The following is a 14,165-nucleotide window of genomic DNA, read 5'->3' as shown; positions in this document are numbered from 1 at the left end:
CCAGGCAAGCAGGTGTGAGACCCTGGAGAGCCGCTGCCAGTCTGAGTGGACAATACTGACTTTGATGGACCAAGGGTCTGATTCAGTATAAGGCAGCTTCATATGTTCAAAAGGTCTCTCCACCCGGAAGAAGCCTAGTGCGAAATCGGTCATATATTTTAAAAGAATGAAAAAAATTCAGGGCCTTTTTGTAGCAGGAACTCCTTTGCATATTAGGCCATGCCCTCCTGACGTAACCAATCCTCCAAGAGCCCACAGGACTCTTAGTGCAGGGCCTACTGTAAGCTCCAGGAGGATTGGTTACATCAGGGGTGTGCGGCCTAATATGCAATGGAGTTCCTGCTACAAAAAAGGCCCTGAAAAGAATAATCACACATCCATACTCACAGCTTATATGAATTACCAAAGTTAATGAGCAGAAGAAAAGGTAAAGCGAATTAGCAAAAGAAAACAAGATCAGCTCATCCCATGAAGCATTCCAAACAGAGGCATAATTCAACAGAAGTTGAGTTCTGAGTCAACCTTGAGCCGGCTACCTGCACCCAGTTTCCGCCAGGATCAAACTCAGGTTGTGAGCAGAGCTTGGACTGCAGTACTGCAGCTTACCACTCTGCGCCACGGGGCTCCTAAACCTACTATGTACCAACCGGTCTTTGAATTTGTATGGTGACTTATTCAAATCTTTTTTAAAAAAAAAAACCAAACCGTATCCCAGCTGGGAGAAAGAACATTTTTTCCCTGATACGGTGATCATGCTACTTTTTCTAAAATTGAGAATGAAAGAATGGAATATTTTTAAAATAGTGTGTGGGAGGATGTGTAACTTTTAACAATGTAATCATATCACAGCAGCTCTCCTTAATATACACAACCATCGGCATGTGCGACATTTTCCTCAGCTTCCCCCCTCAAACCTTAAAAGGGCAAATAGAGAACAAAACACCTCTGTGTTTTACTTAGCTTGTGTTGTTTGGCATAAAACACAGCCCTGCTAGTCCAAGAGTCTGTGTTCAAACTGTATTTTAGAACAGATATTATTATAAGTATATCTATATTGTGTTAACATCCAATCGGTTGCTCTGGGCCACACAGGCAAACAACTTGTTACGTCCTTCCTCACACAGTTCCTCACTTGGTCCTTATAAAGAACCAGAAAAGTTGTTTTAATTTGTCCTTTCTGCCTCTACTAAGAACTAAATGGAGATTTTAAAACCAGAAAAATCTAATTTCATGGGGTTGGACGAGATGTGAAGGCGCAATGACATTCGTTCTTCATATTTCTATTTCATTCACAGACCCATTTTCCTTCGAGATTTGTTTTCACATACGACATCAAGAAAAAGAGGGGCCAATTTTAAATCTGCATACAAGTTATAGTTATGCATCATAATTTTAACAAACTTGGAGATATAACTTTTTGGGGAGATTACTTCAGAGTAAATATAGTATAAAGGAGGGGTGATGGGGTCTACTATTTGCATAGATGAATGGAGATTAGCCTTTCTGTCATTGGAACTTTTCTTCCCATCCCAGCTGATTTTAAAGCCAGGCAGACAGATAAGTAACTGAAGTGATTGGAAGGTAAAAAGAGGAAAGGGGAGGCCCTCCGCTCACCTTCCACAGCCTTGGTTGCAAAATTTAGATCCCTTCTCCCCTGGAAGCAGCAGACATGTGGAGAATATACGCCCCGGAGGTTGCTTCGTTCAGCCTCCCAAGATCTTCTGATAGTCCCCGGCCCAAGAGATACCCGTCTTGCCTCCACCAGGACCAGGACTTTTTCGGTCCTGGCCCCAACCTGGTGGAATCAGCTTCCTTACTGGCCTTTCGTAAGGCCTGCAAAACAGAGCTGTTCCACCAGGTCTTTGGATGAGGCATCTATCCATCAATCAGTTGCCCCCCCCCCTTCCCACTGCCCTACTGCTTTGCTGCTCTACTGGCACTGTATTGTGGTACTTCTTGTGCTATACCATCTTGCTGAATTATTTTGCTGTACTCAATGAATGCTGTAATTAGTTTTATTATGATTTTATTGTGATTTTATTTTATTTGATGTACTCCGCTCTGAGCCCCCAATGGGGGAACGGGTGGAATATAAATAAACAATAAATAATAAGAAGTAATAATAATAATAATGAACATGGCTATAGCCCCATCATGTCTACTTTAGTCCTTAATGCTGCTGGGATTGAGCCGCAACTGGATCCTGACACTGCAGTCACTCTTTTAGCAAATATATACGTTCTAGAGAGCAGGGAAAAGAAATATTTGTAGGGCTAGCTAAATGAGTTGAATAGCTATTAGGCATGACAGCTAAATGCACCCTTCATGTTCAAAAGTGCGCCACTGAACACCCATTAGTAGAGAGCAGGGGGCCAGGCCTCCCACCTCCCGGCAATAAGCACTGCTGATAGGTCTCCAGTGATAGCAGGCCTGGCAGCCCCGGATCAGGCGCAGCTCCTTGTATGTTAGGAGCACACAGCCTCCAAGTATCTAAACTATAGCAGCTGGATTCTAGAAAATGAGGAAAGTCTTGCTGTGTCTCGATGAGCTTGTAGAATCCCTTATATCTTCAGACTACGTAACTGATCCACAGGGGCAGAGTGGAATATGTTTATCTAACGCTGAAATTGAGTGGGATGCTGTGGGAAGGGGAGGTGATGTTGCCTCCCCTGTAGAGCTGGGAAGAGACCAAAATGCATGCCCTGCAGTATACTGTAAACAAAGTGGCTCAACCCTCTCGGTGCCCATGGTCAGCGCGTGGGCGGCTGCCCAGGGCGCTGCATGGCCTAGAGAGTGCCACTAGGTGCCCCTTGCCCATGCACCAGCTGGCACAGTACCAGCCTGGCTCTTGAGCTGCCTTCCCTTGCAGGGGAGGCAGACTGGGAGCGAGGCGAGCCAGCTTTTTCCTCCACCCAGGACTTGGGCGGAGGAAAGAGCCAGCTCGCCTTGCTCCCAGGCTGCCTCTCCTGTGAGAAAAGGCAATTCGAGAGCCAGGAAGAGGCCCCTCACCACCTCTTTCCCCCATCCGAGACTCAGGTGGAGGAAAGAGCAGGATCACCTCTCTCCCAGGCTGTCTCCCCTGCGAGGGAAGGCAATTCAAGAGCCAGGCAGGGGTCCAGCGCTGCCTCTTTCCTCCACCTGAGATCTGGGCAGAGGAAAGAGACGGCACAGCTGCTACCCTCCTCCCCACCATTTAAATACCCCCATCGATCAGCCCCCCCCTTTTAAAGACCCCCCCATGGGAAGAGGGATGGGGAGGTGCGGGTGGGGTGGTGGCCTGGGGCAGCAAAAACCCCAGCACCATCCCTGTCCATGCCTGCCCTCAATGTTTTGTCTAAACTCAACTGCCCTCGACATTCCTCATCTCCTGGAAGCAATGAGCATGCTCATTCCTCACCAGGATGGATTTTCGGTAGGGTTATGTATGGGGATTTTCTTCAATCATTCACATGTAATATTTTTTCCTGTGTACCTGGGAAATTCTCCAAGCACATCAAAACCCCTGCATTATTTGCCATGTGGCTCCATTTAACTGATTTACTGATGAGCATTCAGTCATCCAAGTTAAGCTATTAAGTGGTTTGTGTTTATACCCTAGACAGTTCCTGTTTCTGTATCATTTCCCAGGTGTAATAAATTAGGCCCTGCCTTAATTGACTTTTGTTTTAAAGCAGGATATTAGCTAACTGTTCTACACATGTATGATCTACATTTTGCCTTCCCACACTGTAGGCAATGAAACCTCAAGCGTGCTTCAAGCGTGTTGGGTTTTAGTTCATCGTACTGTCAACAGAGTTTTCTACTGCTGCCTTGATCTACAGCTGAAAAGATACATAATTTGTCAAAGAAAAATCTGTATATATTTTGGCTCAGTGTTTGTTTACTCCTGGCTTCTATTTTTGGTAAATGCTTACAAATCACACGGCAAATGTGAGATCTGGAAATTACAAAGGCCCCACTCCTTATGAGATCAAAAGAACAGCACAGCTAGATGACACAAGCAACCAAAGATAGTAAAGGGCACTTTGTCTATTGTACTGTGGAGCATCCTGGAAAGGGGGAACTACTAATTGTTATCTTTCTTAATTTGACCAGTTGTTTGGAGATGGAAGAGAGGCTCCCCAAAGGGAAGAAACCCAAAGCTTGATGATGCAAACCAACAGTTGTACCATACAAAAAGTCTTTTTTTATCATTTACCAAAATCTAACAGGGCCACTGCATTCTCACTGAGTATTTGTCTCGATATGGTTCGGCCCTCCCTGGGCCCATACAACTTCAGATGTGGAGGGGAGTAGGGGAATAATCTTTGATGGCCAAACTCCCCGTCAGTGGAAAGGTAGCATGTCAGGGTTCCAGAATGATCAGTCTCCCTGATGTGCTAGCTTTCTGTGTGCAAAGAGTGGGTCCTGTACTCTTCTAAATGCATTCTGAGGAAATAAAATCCCAACATGAGAGATGCACTTGGCAACATTTCAGAATATAGTATTGTTCAGTTCCCTGCTGACAAGTCATTTGCAAAGCAGATTATTTTAAAACAATATTTATCCTCAAAAACTGGTTGTTTATGAAGTCACTGTTATCTGACTAATACAATAACTGAATAATCAGGGCTTTTTTTGTAGCAGGAACTCCTTTGGAGAGCCAGTTTTGTGTAGTGGTTAAGTGTGCGAACTCTTATCTGGGAGAACCGGGTTTGATTCCCCACTCCTCCACTTGCACCTGCTGGCATGGCCTTGGGTCAGCCATAGCTCTGGGCAGAGGTTGTCCTTGAAAGAGCCCTCTCCAGCCCCTCCCACCTCACAGGGTGTCTGTTGTGGGGGAGGAAGGTAAAGGAGATTGTGAGCTGCTCTGAGACTCTTCGGAGTGGAGGGTGGGATATAAATCCAATATCTTCTTCTTCTTCTTTGCATATTAGGCCACACATCCCAATGTAGTCAATCTTCCTGGAGCTTACAGTAGGCCCTATACCAGGAGCCCTGCAAGCTCATGGAGGATTAGCTACATCAGGGGTGTGTGGCCTAATATGGAAAGGAGTTCCTGCTACAAAAAAAGCCCTGTAAATAATCATCCCTTTAAAAGTCATTATTCAAAATAAAATGAAAAAACAGGACATAGTAAGTTAGTAATTAGTTAATACCTGGATCTTATAGGTGACATAGAAGTGACATGAACACTTTCATCCTTTCACTCTTTTTGTGCCTCTTGGCTGGGACTTGTTCAGGGTCTGCTACCCATTCTGCTCAATGAGCAAAGAATCTGTCCCCCCTACCTTCCCTTTCTTCAGTACCTAACCTTCCTGATGCATCTGAGGTGCCACGTCCCAGTGTACCCTGGGAAACCTAGTACTGGTTAAAAGCAGATGAGAGAAAAGATTCTCATTCTCTCTGGCCCCCTGCCTGGCCAGTTTTGGTTGGTCTGGCAACAGTGGGACTGGTCCTAGCTAGAACAGCAGAACAGAAGAGAAGGAGACGGAAGAAAGAATAATAAATGGCTGGGTCCAGATCAGCATTTTGAGCCCGTAGACGGTTGGGATGCAGGTGGACCAACAAAGCATTACCAAATGGGCGCATCCACCTCCAGTTCTGCTCCTGCCCCTCACTCATCCGAGGGCCATTCCACTCCCGCCGCAAAAAGCTACCACTTCAGAGGTGGTGGCTTTTTGCGGTGTGGGTTCTATGGCCTGGAGGCGGGAGCAGGACAGGAGGCAGACATGCACATTTCATCACACTTTTTTAGTCCACCTGCGCCCCGTCCGTCTACCGGCTCAAAATGCCAGTCTGGACCTAGCCAACATAGGGAAGGGCGCTTAAATAAAACCAATCGTGTTCATTTTGAACAATGTTCAGCATCAAACGCCATCTTAGAAACGTATCATGCAATATAACATTTGCGGACAGACACTCACCTCTGCAATAACGGCCATCTGATGCTAACTGGAAACCAGGTTTGCAAATGCATTTGAAGCTTCCATCTTCATTGATGCACATGCCATTAAGACACATATTCCGTATGCTACATTCATCCATATCTACAAAATTGTGCGAAGAGGGAAAAAAGAGAGAGAAACAAATGTTCACTACAGTGCTATAGCTCACAATTCCAGTTTTTCAGATGATCTGAGTTGTCCTAGTAGAGGGTTACCAATGACTGGTGCTTAAAGGTGCAGTAGGTTTTTGGGGATTTTTTTTTTTAAGCAGCTGCCCAGAAAAGTAGAGTTTAGAGGGTCTTGGCTTATGCTGTCCTTGTCCCTGCCAAAAGCTCTTCTTGGTCTGCCAAGAGAAGCCTCCTTGGGTCAAGAGTGGTTTTGCTCTGGTTTCCTGCTTTGGTTTTACCCTGAATAAAATTTATGTTTTTATTTAGCTAAGCTTCAGTCTGTTGGATATTTGTATCTTGCCTCCGTATGTTTCAGTGTTGCATCACTTCAAATGTTTTGATTTAATTACATTTTATGTCACTCTTCTACAGCTCAAGGCATGTTAAGGATTAAAACTGGATCATGAAAAATAATCTTACAATCAATAGCATTCTCAATTCATAGCTTGCCATACAGACCTTCCTTTAAAAAAAAAATCTTCTGCTAAGCTTTTTTCCTGTAGATAAAACAAGCTATGGATGGAGACAATTCATAAAACAGTATTTTGTGAGTCCAGGTATATGGAACCCAAAATAATCCTCTGAAATGCTTTCATATGTCCTTTTAAAGTGAAACGTTATGATTCACAGTTAGTGCAATAAATTAATATCTATGTCTATGCAGAATTGAAAGCAGATTTATGCAGAGAAAAGGAAACAATTAACATGCAGTCAGAACATAGGGAAGGGCGCTTTCATAAATGATGTCTTAAAAGAGAATGATAGAATGGCGGCTGTTAGCCATACCAACAACTAATGTGACTTCTGTTTCCTGACAGAGCATATTCTCATTACCTGTTTCCTGGGAACTCTGACATAGGTGAGAGTTGAAGATGGCAGAAACAATGCTCTGACCCAGAAAGCACCTTTTTGGGCAACCTTTAAAAATGCAATGAGAAGCAGGCCTCAGATTCAGTGGGAGGTCACAGGAGCACAGCTCCTGAACCTTTCTGAACGTTCCACCTCCTCTTTCTGAGAGTTCCACCTCCTTGTCTATTGAATAGTAGGTGCAGCTGCATAACAATCCCTGGATGAGCTCCACCACCTATTTTTCTACAAAATGACCATTGATAAGTGATTGCACTCAGGATCCCGCTACTCAATGGAACTCAGTCCCAGAAAAGTGCTCTGAGGATTGGACTTTAAGGTGGCTATGTGTCTGATCTACATGGATATTATTAATGGTACAGAATTTACAGGTTGACCCTACCTCTCGTTACCACGCCTGTGTAAATCTGCACAGAATTGGGACCTTATGGTGCTTTAGCATTCCCCACCATCCTAAAGGAAAAGGAAAGGTCCCCTGTGCAAACACCAGTTGTTTCCGACTCTGGCGTGACGTTGCTTTCACGTTTTCACAGCAGACCTTTTACAGGTTGGTTTGCCATCGCCTTCCCTAGTCATCTACGCTTTCCCCCCAGAAAGCTGGGTACTCATTTTACTGACCTCAGAAGAATGGAAGGCTGAGTCAACCTCAAGCCAGCTACCTGAACCCAGCTTCCACCGGGGATCGAACTCAGGTCGTGAGCAGAGCTTAGGACTGCAGTATTGCAGCTTTTAACACTCTGTGCAGGTCTTAAAAAACCTCTGTTCTTTCACTTGCAGTTATTGACTTAATCGGGCAGCAGAAACAGCATTCAAAAAGGTCACATTTGGGGCCATGCACGCCTGACTCCTACTGTCTTTCGTCCTCTGCTGTATGCCTTTACACAAGCACGCAGTTGAATCTGAGCACAGAAACTGGGCTGTTATGGTGTAACAGGCAATTACTTCAGAAGCTGATGCAACTGCAATACGCTCACAGACATTTTGGCAGCATCCTTAGCGGAATGAAAAATGTTTTAGCAGATTGTCCTCTGTACTGTACTATTTCTTATTTCAGCTCAAACATGGGGATTTGGTCTGGGGTGGAGGTGGGGAAAAGAAGTTATGACAGGTTTCCAGACAGATACAGGAGTGTAGATTCGATATTGAAAGGCAACCTGAACATTTAACTATCCCCTGCAAAAGGGAAGGAGAAGGACAGGTTTCTTACCTGTAACTGGTGATCTTCGAGTGGTCATCTGTGCAATCACACATATGGGTAATCCGCAGGATTGGCCCCGACCTCGGAGAGTTCAAAGCAATCTTGATCGTAGATCTGGCGCGCCTCCCACTTGTCCTGGGAGGAGGCAGCTACTGCGCATGCCTGGACAAGGGGGAGGTGCTTAGCCACTCAGTTTCTTCCCGCCGCCGGATAGGTGGAAATAACTGTGCTAACTAGCTTCCAGCAGCGGGGAAGGCTGGGTGGGTCTGTGTGATTGCACAGATGACCACTCGAAGATCACCAGTTACAGGTAAGAAACCTGTCCATCTTCTTCGTGGTCTCTGTGCATTCACACATATGGGTGATTAGCGAGCCATTTCTTCGGAGGTGGGTGCTGGATCTGTAAGAATATGTAAGGTTAGAGCGTAACGTAATGATAGTGGTACTCACAGTGGTTAGTCGAAGATTGACCGTAGCACCGCTTGTCCGAAGGAGGCATCTCGCCGGGCACGAACGTCGAGAGCGTAGTGCGAGGCGAAGGTAGATGTGGAGGACCAGACGGCTGCGGCGCAGATGTCCTCTATAGGGATGCCTTTCATGAAGGCGGACGAGGTAGCCACGGCTCTGGTTGAGTGGGCTCGTATATGTTGAGGGATGGGTTGTTTTGCCAGCTGGTAGCAGAGTTCGATGGCAGCAACAATCCATTTGGAGAGTCTCTGAGTAGATATTCTGCTGCCCTTATCATGGGTAGCGTAGGTGACAAAAAGTCTAGGGTCTTTACGGATTTGGCGGGTTCTGTCTATGTAGAAGGCTAGGGCTCTCCGTGCATCCAGGTTGTGGAGCGCCCTTTGTCCCGCGTCCGCGGGGTGCTGGAAGAAGGCTGGTATAGTGGACTGTCTTCCTAGATGAAAAGGAGAGACGACCTTGGGTAGAAAGGTCGGGTCAGGTCGGAGGATCACCGTACTGTTATGAAATATCGTATACGGTGGGTCTGCTCTGAATGCGCAGATGTCACTGGCCCTCTTACCTGTGGTGAGGGCCGTAAGTAATGCCGTCTTCCATGACAGCAGGTGTAGTGGGATGGAAGCCATGGGCTCGAAGGGCGGTTTCATGAGTTGGCTCAGGACTAGAGACAGACTCCAGGTGGGTAGAACTTGTTTGATTGGTGGGTGTAGGCGAATGATGCCCTTGAGGAAAGCTCTGGTCGCATGGTGAGAGAATACCGTTGTGCCATCGATGCGGGGGTGGAAAGCAGAGATGGCTGCCAGGTGTACCTTCAGGGAAGAATACGACAGACCCGCTCTAGAGAGCGTTAAGGTGTAAGTTAGTACCTGAGGTATAGTGGCATAGTTGGGGTCGAAGTTGTGCTGTGAGGCATAGTGTGAGAAGCGTTTCCACTTCAGTAGATAGGATTTCCTAGTAGATGGTTTTCTGGAGTTCACTAGGACCTGACGGACCTCCGGGGGGAAGTCTAGAAACTGATTCTCCAGGCTGTTAATTTGAGCGATGCCGGGTTGTGGTGAAGGACCCTGCCGTCCTGTTGAGAGAGGAGATCCCGTGTTTGAGGGAGTTGGATGAAGGTGTTGTTGGACAGGAGCAGCAAGGTCGTAAACCAGGGTTGGCGGGGCCACCATGGAGTTATGAGGATGCAGTTTGTGTGGTCTACCTGAATCTTCTGTAGAACTCTGGTGATAAGTGGAATGGGGGGGAAGAGGTAGTGGAGTGTTCCGTTCCAAGTTTGTAGGAAGGCATCCCCCCTGGAGAGGTGGGATGGAGGACCTCTCGTGTAGAAGCGGGTGCATTGGGCATTTGACGGTGAAGCAAATACATCTATCTTCGGTTGTCCGAAGATGCTGAAGATCTGTCGGATGTATCGGCTGTTGATGGACCACTCGTGGTTGTTGGTAGAGTGGCGACTCAGGGCGTCTGCCTGGGTGTTCTCGACCCCTGGTAGGTGTACGGCCGTGAGGAAGATGCCCTGGCTTATGCTCCAATGCCACAGTGCCAGGGCTCTCTTGCAGAGTCTGACGGAGGCGGTGCCGCCCTGCCTGTTGATGTAAAAGACTGTGGCGATGTTGTCGGAGGTGATCTGGACGTGCTGGTTCCTTAGCGATGGGAGGAAGGACCGCAAAGCCTTGTGCACTGCGATGAGCTCCAGGCAATTTATGTGGAGAGAGCGTTCGTAGTCTGTCCACTGGCCCTGCACCGTGAGGTCTTCCAAGTGGGCTCCCCATCCCCACTTGGAGGCATCTGTGGTTACAATCACCGAGGGCGGTGTCTGCTTGAATGGCATGCCCTTGTAGAGGTGACGTTCCTTGGTCCACCATTTGAGGGATGGCACAATGTGTAGTGGAAGGGTGAGTAGTGTGGATTGATGTTGTGTGTGGGGGCGAAAAGTCCTTACGAACCACATTTGGAGGGGACGCATGTGCAGCTTCGCAAACCGCAGAACTGCTGTGGTTGCTGCCATGAGGCCTAGCATTCTCTGGAAAGTGAGCGCTGTTTGGGAGCGCTGGGCGATGATAGTGTTGGCCAGTGACAGTATGGCGAGTGCCCTGTCCTGAGGTAGAAAAGCCGTTTGCGAGAGCGTGGAGATGTCTGCTCCTATGAATTGAATCCTCTGGGTAGGGACTAGTTTGGATTTTGAGAGGTTGACTAGGAGGCCTAAGGTGGCCAGGGTGGAGAGAGTGGTCGAGACGTCCAGTTGTAGTTGCTCCCTGGAATGGGCGACGATCAGCCAGTCGTCTATGTAAGGGAAGATTGATATCTGTTGTTGGCGTAATGTGGCTGCTACTACTGCCATGCACTTGGTGAAGACCCTTGGTGCTGTGGAGAGGCCGAAGGGAAGGGAGCAGAACTGGAAGTGCTGCTTCCCTATGGCGAACCTGAGGAATCTTCTGTGATGATGATTGATTGTAATGTGGAAGTAGGCATCCTGGAGGTCTATGGACGCCATCCATGCTCGTTCTGGGATGAGCGGGAGGATTGCCTGAAGCGTGACCATACGGAATTTCTTGTAGGTTATGTGTAGGTTGAGTTTGCGGAGGTCGAGAATGGGTCGGAGTCCTCCGTCCTTTTTTGGCACCAGGAAGTACCGGGAGTAGAAGCCGGTGCGATGGTATTGGGGTGGGACTGGTTCTATCGCGCCTTTGTCCAGCAGAGACGCGATTTCTGTCTGCAGGGGTGCGGACGGGGGTGTGGTGAGGAATCGGTGGTGCCTTGGAGTGGAGGTAAACTCTATTAGGTAGCCTCTTTGAATGATGGCGAGGACCCAGGCGTCTGATGTTATGGTCCTCCAGGCAGTGTAGAATGGTTGTAGTCGTGTTGATCGGTTTGGCTGATGGAGGGAGACTGGACGGCTCGGGGGAGGGAGGTCAGAGAGACGGTTTGGATGTGGTTGAAGGTTTCTTGGTTGTTTGGCGTCTGTTTTGAAAGGAAGGTTTGGATTGCGGTGGTTTGCGCTTCCATGATTCCTGTTGCCGTGGGGATCTGGTCCCTTTGTATTGGCTGGACCTCCAGTTCCTTTGCCGATTGGATTGGGTCAGAGGTTGGGAGACTCCCAGTCGTTTCGCCCTTTTCCTGCCATCGTCTACTGATGTGAGGATGTCATCTGTAGATGAGCTAAACAGGCCAAGGCCATCAAAGGGCAAATCTTCAACCTTATATTTGATGTCTGGTTGGAGGGAGGAGGACCTGAGCCACGCGTGTCTGCGGAGTGCTATGGCTGAGGCCAAGGTTCTGGAGGAACACTGTGCAGCGTGACGGGCAGTGTTGATTTGCTGTTTGCTCACTCTGGCCATCTCTTGCAGGGTAGTGGTGGCTGACTTTTGGGATGCCTCGGGCAGGGATGGTACCAATGCGGCGAGGGAAGTGGTCAGGTTGTGGGTGTATGCGGAAAAGCATGCCATGTAGTTGAGGATTTTGGTTGTGGCTGTAGTGAGGGCGTAAATCTTTCTCCCAATCGTGTCGAGTTTTTTGCCCTCCCGTTCTGGTGGTACCGGGTGTCTAGTCTGCTTCGACTTCGAAGACGAATGCACAATGATCGAGTTCGGAGCCGGGTGGGTGAACAGGAACTTGGAATCAGGTGCGTGTATCTTGTACAGAGCTTCAACCCTCTTGGATGTTGGCGGTACTGATGCCGGTTTGTCCCATGCTTCTTTGAGTGTTTCTAGGAGGACGGGGAGCATGGGAAGAGAGGAGCTGGATGGAAGATCCGCATGCACTAGATCAAATACGACGTCCGAGACTCTGGGAGCGTCCGTATTGAGTTTCAGATTTAGCGAGCTTGCCATGTTTGCTACGAGGTCGAGGTAGGATCTCGGGCCCTCAGACGGTGATAGGTCTGCTGGCTTGGCTATGTCGGAGTCTGGGGATTGTAGGTCCGAACCCGAAGAGTGGTCGGAGTCGGAGAGTTCCTCCTCGGATCCGTCGTCGGTTCCTTGGTGCAGGTCGGGCTGAGGTGTTGTCTTGGGAGCCGCGTGTAAGGATCCCAGTGGCGATGGGAGTTTCGGTTCGGCGCCGAGACTCGTAGGGTCGTCATGGTGGTGAAGCGGTTCGACCGATGCAGTTTGGAGTCTGTGTGTGTGATCTCGGTAGCGAGGAGACTCTTGGTAGCTGTGGTAATGGCGATCGTAGGAGGGTGATCGTCGGTGTCGTCTTCGGTTCCGTGGGGATGGAGACCTGGATCTCGATGGAGAGTAATAGTAGTGTCTCCCCCTGCGGTGGCTGCGGGAGCGTCGGCGGCTGCGGGACCTGGTGCGGCGGCGACTGCGGGACCTGGTGCGGCGGCGACTGTGGGACCTGGTGTGTCGGCGACTGCGGGACCTGGTGCGTCTGCGACTGCGAGATCGTGGTCTAGTCGGGAGAGCTCTCGGGGTCGAGGGTTCTCTGATGAGCGCGTGGGCGTCTATTGGCTGTGCGAGATCTATGAATTTAGTGGGGTCGAGAGGCCGGGTCCTAACGGATGCGGTAGAGTGCGTATCCAGCAGCTGGTCTGGTGGGGAATTCGGAATGGACGGCGACTTCGATGAGATGCGGATGATTTCCAACGGAGTGATTGACGGTGTTGCCGTCGACTTCGACGTCGGAGTCTTCGGCATCGATCCGGAGGCAGTGGCGCTCGGGTTCGGTGCCTTCGGTTTGGTGGTCGGGTTCGAGGCCGAGTCGAGAGGGCGGTTCTTGTGCTTTTTCGAGCTAACGCTACCCGTCGGGTCCGAGTGGGCGGAATCGGAACGGCGGCGCTTTTTGGGGTCGTCCGACTTCTTGGAGTGTTTGCCGGTCTTAGGCTTACAGGGACTCTGTGCCACGGAAGCTGCCGACTGCGTCTCTCCCACGAGGTGTGGGGAAGATGGCGCGGGTTGTTTTTGTCCGCCATGCGGCATGGCCGGTCGGAGTGTGGTTTCCATGAGGTGGCTCTTGAGTCTCGCGGCGCGGTTCTTGCGGGCCTGTTTGCCAAATTGGCTACAGTGCACGCAGGAGTCTGGACGGTGGGCCTCTCCAAGGCAGAACAAGCAAAGAGAGTGGCCGTCGGACGAGGGGATTTTGGATGAGCAGCTGGTACAGCGTTTAAAGATTATCTTGTCCCTTCCTTCCATCCGCCCGGGGAGGGGGGGGGGAGGGAGGGGAAAGTCCAGAAAGAATAGTAAGAGAAGGCTTTTTTTTTTTTTTTTTTTTTTATACGATACCAGGAGGAGTAGAAGATGAAGAATTGAAGCGAAGAGAAGGTAATTGTTGGAGATTGCAATGAAGAAGTTGGAGATCAACGAGGAAGGTGCGATCCGGTCGGCGGTAAGGAAGAAACTGAGTGGCTAAGCACCTCCCCCTTGTCCAGGCATGCGCAGTAGCTGCCTCCTCCCAGGACAAGTGGGAGGCGCGCCAGATCTACGATCAAGATTGCTTTGAACTCTCCGAGGTCGGGGCCAATCCTGCGGATTACCCATATGTGTGAATGCACAGAGACCACGAAGAAGATAGGCTAATTCTTGAAGGACCTGTCTCTACCAAGGA

General features: G+C 49.0%; 1 protein-coding gene across 1 annotated transcript in view; it reads right to left on the bottom strand.

Annotated features, from left to right (window-relative positions):
* The window catches only part of FBN1 (fibrillin 1), a 307,005-nt gene that overhangs the window by 144,540 nt on the left and 148,300 nt on the right, over nucleotides 1–14,165 (bottom strand). The window contains 1 exon segment of the mRNA XM_060259853.1: nucleotides 5,907–6,029. Coding sequence (XP_060115836.1) covers nucleotides 5,907–6,029 — 123 coding nt within the window.

Source organism: Heteronotia binoei, chromosome 19, assembly GCF_032191835.1.
Source record: "Heteronotia binoei isolate CCM8104 ecotype False Entrance Well chromosome 19, APGP_CSIRO_Hbin_v1, whole genome shotgun sequence".
Classification (NCBI taxonomy): Eukaryota; Metazoa; Chordata; class Lepidosauria; order Squamata; family Gekkonidae; genus Heteronotia; species Heteronotia binoei.
Note: the sequence above shows the minus strand (reverse complement) of the source record. Positions and strands in the feature narration are given on the sequence as shown.